The 7,384-nt window shown below is 45.6% G+C and overlaps 1 protein-coding gene across 1 annotated transcript in view; it reads right to left on the reverse strand.

Moving 5' to 3' along the window:
- Positions 1-7,349, reverse strand: part of LOC311164782 (uncharacterized protein) — a gene marked incomplete at both ends in the record, with an annotated part of 11,725 nt that extends 4,376 nt beyond the window's left edge. Inside the window, 5 exon segments of the mRNA XM_084224389.1 lie at positions 285-331; positions 2,591-2,706; positions 5,898-5,977; positions 6,624-6,889; positions 7,278-7,349. Of these exon segments, the coding sequence (XP_084080515.1) occupies positions 285-331; positions 2,591-2,706; positions 5,898-5,977; positions 6,624-6,889; positions 7,278-7,349 (581 nt within the window).
- Between the last annotated feature and the right edge of the window lie 35 nt (positions 7,350-7,384).

Genomic DNA, 7,384 nt, shown 5'->3' on the forward strand with positions numbered 1-7,384 from the left:
GGGAAAAATGGGGATAAAACTGGGAAAAAATGGGAAAAATTGAGATAAAACTGAGGGAAAATGGGAAAAATGGGAAAAAATGGGGATAAAACTGAGGGGAAACTGGAAAATGGGAATAAAAATGGGAATATTTGAGGGGAAAAAGGGAATTTTTAAGGGAAAAAAGGGAATTTCCCAGGGAAACGGGAGGGGCCCCGGGCTGGGGAGGCCCAAATCCCAAATCCCAGGAGGGAATTTTGGGGAATTCTGGGAATTTTGGGAATTCTGGGGGGGTCTCCTCTCACCATGTCCGTGTAGATCTCGATGGCACGGAGCAGGCACGTGACGGCCTCTGGAGGGGGGAAAAATGGGAAAAAAGGGAAAAAATGGGAAAAAATGGGAAAAAAAATGGAAAAATGGGGCTCAAAACCTCGGGATCTGAGCCCCAAATTTCGGGATCAGAGCCCCAAAGATCCCAAAATTAAAACCCCCCAAAAAATCGGGATTGGGAACCCCCAAAATCCTCAGGATGGGACCCCAAAATCCTGAGAATTCTGCCCAAAAATGAAGGAATTGTGCTCAAAACTTTGGGAATTCTGCCCAAAAATGAAGGAATTGTCCTCAAAATTCTGGGAATTCTGCCCAAAATTCTGGGAATTCTGCCCAAAACCCTACAGGAATTGTGCTCAAAACTTTGGGAATTCTGCCCAAAAAATGCAGGGAATTGTGCCCAGAAACCACAGGAATGGTGCTCAAAACTTTGGGAATTTTGCCCAAAACTCTGGAATTGTGTTCAAAATCCTGGGAATTGTGCCCAAAAAATGAAGGAATTCTGCCAAAACTCTGGGAATTGGGCCCAAAACCCCGGGAATTCTGCCCAAAATGTTGGGAATTGTGCCCAAAATCCCGGGAATTCTGCCCAAAAATGAAGGAATTGTGCTCAAAACTTTGGGAATTCTGCCCAAAATCCCGGAATTTTTGCCCAAAACTCCAGGAATTGTGCTCAAAGCTTTGGGAATTGTGCCCAAAATTCTGGGAATTGTTCCCAAAATCCCGGGAATTGTGCCCGAGGCCGCGGGGTCTCGGCTCCATCTGGCGGCCCCGGGGATCCTCCCCGGCCGGGAGCGGCTCCGGCCCCGAATTCCCGGGGAAAAACGGGAAAAAAGCGGAAAAGTGGGAAAGAAACAAAGGCCAGGGAGGGAGGGCAGAAAAATCCGGGAATTTTAGGGGGGTTGGGGAGTTTTAGGGGGATTTTTGGGAATTTCGGGGGAATTTTTGGGAATTTCAGGGGGTTTGGGGGAGTTTTAGGGGAATTTTTGGAATTTCAGGAGGTTTGGGGGAGTTTTAGGAGGATTTTTGGGAATTTCAGGGGAATTTTTGGGAATTTCAGGGGGTTTGGAGGAGTTTTAGGGGGAGTTTTAGGGGATTTTTGGGGATTTCAGGGGGTTTTAGGAGGATTTTGGGGGGATTTTTGGGAGTTTTAGGATTTTTTCGGGGATTTTTTGGGAATTTCCAACCCCCCCCCACCCTATGGATCTGCCTGGGAGGATTTTAATGGGATTGGAGAAGATTTTAATAGGGTTTAGTGGGGTTTTACTGGGATTTTAGTGGGATTTTGGAGAGATTTTAATGGGATTTTAGAGAGGCTTTTATGGGATTTTTGAGAGATTTTAGTGGGATTTTATTGAGATTTTTAGTGGGATTTTGAGGGAATTTTAGTGAGATTTTAATGGGATTTTAATGAGCTTTTAATGGGACTGTAATGGGATTTTAGTGAGAATTTGATGAGATTGTAATGGGATTTAAGTGAGATTTTAATGAGATTTCAGTGGGATTTAATGGGATTAAATAGGATTTTCATGAGATTTCAGTGGGATTTGACAAGATTTTAATGAGATTTTAATGTGACTTTAATTGGATTTATGTGAGACTTTAATGGGATTTTTATGGGACTTTAATGGGATTTTAATGTGACTTTAATGGGACTTTAGTGGGACTTTAATGGGACTTTAGTGGGATTTATGTGAGATTTTAATGAGATTCTAATGGGATTTTAATGGGATTGAAGAGAGATTTGAATGGATTTTAATGTGAATTAATGGGATTAAATAGGATTTTCATGAGATTGCAGTGGAATTTAATGGGATTTTAATGGGATTTTAATGAGATTTCAGTGGGATTTAATGGGATTAAATAGGATTTTCATGGGATTTCAGTGGGATTTAATGGGATTTTAATGGGATTAAATAGAATTTTAATGGGATTTGAGTGGGATTAAATAGGATTTTCATGGGATTTCAGGGGAATTTTAATGGGATTTCAGTGGGATTTTCGTGGGATTTCCATGGATTTAGCCAAGCTCTCCCCAGCCTCTCATCCCCACCCCCCCCCAGCATTCCCAAAATTCCCGGAATTCCCAACCCCCCACCCTGTGGATCTTCCTGGGAGGATTTTAATGGGATTTTCATGAGATTTCAGTGGGATTTAATGGGATTTTCGTGGGATTTCTGTGGATTTAGCCAGGCTCTCCCAGCCTCTGGGTGGGATTCCATCCCCACCCCCCCCCAGCATTCCCGAAATTCCGGAATTCCCGGAATTCCCGACCCCCCACCCTGTGGATCTGCCTTCTTGAAGGCGTTCCAGCGTCCACAAAGTTGGTGGCGGCGTCGTGTTTGCTCTGGAGCTGCAGCTGCAGCTGGGCCGCCCTGGAAAATGCAGCCCCAGCCTCTGGAACACAGAGAAAACAGGCAATTAACACCAGGATTAATTAGTGATTGATTAATAATTAATGGGGAATTAATAATGGAATTAATGGGGAATTAATGGGGAATTAATGATGGGGTCGTGTTTGCTCTGCAGCTGCAGCTGGGCCGCCCTGGAAAATGCAGCCCCAGCCTCTGGAACACAGAGAAAACAGGCAATTAACACCGGGATTAATTAGTGATTAATTAATAATTAATGGGGAATTAATAATGGAATTAATGGGGAATTAATGGGGAATTAATGTTGGGGTCGTGTTTGCTCTGCAGCTGCAGCTGGGCTGCTCTGGAAAATGCAGCCCCAGCCTCTGGAACACAGAGAAAAGAAACAATTAACACCGGGATTAATTAGTGATTAATTGGTTATTAACTGGGAATTAATGGGGAATTATTGGGGAATTAATAATGGGGAATTAATGATGGGGTCGTGTTTGCTCTGCAGCTGCAGCTGCAGCTGGGCCGCCCTGGAGAATGCAGCCCCAGCCTCTGGAACACAGAGAAAACAGGCAATTAACACCAGGATTAATTAATAATTAATGAATAATTAACTGGGAATTAACTGGGAATTAATGGGGAATTAATAATGGGGTTAATGGTGGGGTCGTGTTTGCTCTGGAGCTGCAGCTGGGCCGCCCTGGAAAAATGCAGCCCCAGCCTCTGGAACACAGAGAAAAGAGACAATTAACACCGGGATTAATTAGTGATTAATTGGTGATTAACTGGGAATTAATGGGGAATTAATAATGGAATTAATGGGGAATTAATGGGGAATTAATGTTGGGGTCGTGTTTGCTCTGCAGCTGCAGCTGCAGCTGGGCCGCCCTGGAAAATGCAGCCCCAGCCTCTGGAACACAGAGAAAACAGGCAATTAACACCAGGATTAATTAGTGATTAATTGGTGATTAACTGGGAATTAATGGAGAATTAATAATGGAATTAATGGGGAATTAATGATGGGGTCGTGTTGGCTCTGCAGCTGCAGCTGCAGCTGGGCCGCCCTGGAAAATGCAGCCCCAGCCTCTGGAACACAGAGAAAAGAGGCAATTAACACCGGGATTAATTAGTGATTAATTGGTGATTAACTGGGAATTAATAATGGAATTAATAATGGAATTAATGGGGTTAATGACAGGGTGGTGTTTGCTCTGCAGCTGCAGCTGCAGCTGGGCCGCCCTGGAAAATGCAGCCCCAGCCTCTGGAACACAGGGAAACAGGCAATTAACACCAGGATTAATTAGTGATTAATTGGTGATTAACTGGGAATTAATAATGGAATTAATGGGGAATTAATGATGGGGTCGTGTTTGCTCTGCAGCTGCAGCTGGGCCGCCCTGGAGAATGCAGCTCCAGCCTCTGGAACACAGAGAAAAGAGACAATTAACACCAGGATTAATTAGTAATTAATTAGTGATTAACTGGGAATTAACTGGGAATTAATGGGGAATTAATGATGGGGTTAATGATGGGGTCGTGTTTGCTCTGCAGCTGCAGCTGCAGCTGGGCCGCCCTGGAAAATGCAGCCCCAGCCTCTGGAACACAGAGAAAAGAGACAATTAACACCAGGATTAATTAGTAATTAATTGGTGATTAACTGGGAATTAATGGGGAATTAATAATGCAATTATTGGGGTTAATGACCGGGTGGTGTTTGCTCTGCAGCTGCAGCTGCAGCTGGGCTGCTCTGGAAAATGCAGCCCCAGCCTCTGGAACACAGAGAAAACAGGCAATTAACACTGGGATTAATTAGTGATTAATTGGTGATTAACTGGGAATTAACTGGGAATTAATGGGGAATTAATAATGGAATTAATAATGGAATTAATGGGGAATTAATGGGGCTAATGATGGGGTCAGGGTTTGCTCTGGAGAACGCTGAGCCGGCCTCTGGAACACAGGGAAACAGGCAATTAACACTGGGATTAATTAGTGATTAATTGGTAATTAACTAACAATTAACTAGGAATTATTGGGAATTAATGGGGTTAATAATGGGGTTAATAATGGGGTTAATAATGGGGTTAATAATGGGGGCGGGGGTTTGCTCTGGAGCTGCAGCTGTGTCAGGATTCCCACAATAATTCCATTTTTTCCTGGAATAATTCCCACAATAATTCCCAAATAATTCCCACAATAATTCCCACAATAATTGCCTTTTTCCCCAGACTAATTCCCACAATAATTCCCAAATAATTCCCAAAATAATTCCATTTATTCCTGGAATAATTCCCAAATAATTCCCAGAATAATTCCGTTTTTTCCTGGACTAATTACCAAATAATTCCCAAATAATTCCATTTTTCCCGAGACTATTTCCCACAATAATTCCCAAATAATTCCCACAATAATTCCCAAATAATTCCCAGAATAATTCCATTTATTCCAGAATAATTCCTGGAATAATTCCCAAATAATTCCGTCAATATTTCCCACAATAATTCTGTTTATTCCTGAACTAATTCCCACAATAATTCCCAAATAATTCCCACAATAATTCAATTTATTCCCACAATAATTCCCAAATAATTCCCACAATAATTCCCAAATAATTCCCCAAATAATTCCATTTATTCCCACAATAATTCCCACAATAATTCCATTTATTCCTGGAATAATTCCCAAATAATTCTGACAATAATTCCATTTATCCCACAATAATTCCCACAATAATTCCCACAATGATTCCATTTTATCCTGGAATAATTCCCAAATAATTCCCCGAATAATTTCATTTATTCCAGAATAATCCCCACAATAATTCCCAAATAATTCCCAGAATAATTCCCACAATAATTCCCAAATAATTCCCCGAATAATTCCATTTATTCCAGAATAATCCCCACAATAATTCCACTTATTCCAGAATAATTCCCAACATAATTTCCATTTATTCCACAATAATTCCCAGAATAGTTCCCAAATAATTCCCACAATAATTCCACTTTATCCTGGAATAATTTCCAAATAATTCCCACAATAATTCCATTTTTCCTGGAATAATTCTATTTTTTCCCAAAATAATTCCTACAATAATTCCCACAATAATTCCATTTTTCCCCCAATAATTCCCCAATAACTCCCACACTAATCCCATTTTTTTTCCCCAGAACAATCCCATTTTCCCCGGAATATTCCCGTCTTTCCGGAAGGTTCCGCACTCACGGCTCCAGTCCTTGGCCATTTTGAAGAGGTTGGCGGCGCGGGTGAAGCACTCGCAGGCCTCCTCCAGCCTCGAGGAGCCCCTGGGGGGGGAAAAACGGAAAAAATGGGATTATTGGGGGAAAATATGGGATTATTGTGGGAAAATATTGAATTATTGTGGGAAAAATGGGATTAGTGTGGGAAAAATGGAGTTATTCTGGGAAATAATGGAGTTATTGTGGGGAAAAATGGGATTATTGTGGGGAAAAATGGGATTATTGGGGGAAAAATGGAGTTATCCTGGGGAAAATGGGGTTATTAGGGGGAAAATGGGATTATTGTGGGAAAAATTGAATTATTCTGGGAAAAAACGGAATTTCTCTGGGAATTTCCCCTCAGGATTGCCCCCAATTCCCCTCCCCACCCCAAATCCCCTCACAATTCCCCTCCCCCCCCCCAAATCCCCTCACAATTCCCCTCCCCCACCCCAAATCCCCTCACAATTCCCCTCCCCCACCCCCTTTCCCCTCACAATTCCCCTCCCCCCACCCCAAATCCCCTCACGATTCCCCTCCCCCCCCCTTTCCCCTCACGACTCCTCCATTCCCGCCTTTTTCCCGCCTTTTTCCCGCCTTTTTCCCCCCTTTCCCCCTCAGCCCTCCGGGTCTCCCCCTCTCCCCCCGCTCCCCTCAGGCCTCCCGCGGCCTCCCCCGGCCCCGCCGCCCGCTCCGCTCCCCTCGCACGCACCCGAAGAGGCCGCCGAGGAAGGACTGAGCCCCCCGGACCTTCCGCTCGGCCTCGTTCAGCAACCGCTGCGCCTCCGCTTCCTTCTCCGCCGCCATGGCCGCCATGACGGCGCCGCCGCCGTCCCACGTGACCGCCCGTGACGCGTCACGTGACGGGGAGCGCCCCCCGCGGCGGCGGCGGCGCCCCCTGGCGGGCGGGAGGACTGCGGAGAGCAGCGCGTGGGCGTGGTTTATGCAAATTAGAACGGGCGACGGGGACGGTCGTAACTCGGGATTGGGGGCGTGGTTTGGGGTGATTTACGGCGTGCGGGGGCGTGGCGTATGTAAATTAACGGTAGGTTTTGTCGCCGGTTTTGTGATGGGGCGTGGTTTATGTAAATGAGAGGCCCAGGGCTGGCGCGCTGCGCATCGGGGCGTGGTTTATGCTAATAAACACATACTAGGCGTGGTTTATGCTAATACATACCGTGCCGGGCGTGGTTTATTCAAATGAGAGGTCCCTCAGGGGGGGGCTTGGCCGCTGAGGCGCCAGCGCGGGGGCGTGTCTATTCTAATGCCTGTCCGGGGGCGCGGTTTATGCTAATCAATTCCTCCCCGTCCTTTCCCGGGGGGGCCCCGTTACCGGGAGGGGGGATCCCGTTAAACCCCCCCCGACCTTTCCAAGTCCCCTCCCGGTCCTTTCCGGTCCGCGTTGAACGGCGGCGGCGCGACGGCCGCGATCAGGCATCGCCGCGAACCCCTAAGCGGCGGGGCCCGGCGGGG

The sequence above is a fragment of the Fringilla coelebs genome (assembly GCF_963513975.1).
Source record: "Fringilla coelebs genome assembly, chromosome: 37".
Taxonomy (NCBI): Eukaryota; Metazoa; Chordata; class Aves; order Passeriformes; family Fringillidae; genus Fringilla; species Fringilla coelebs.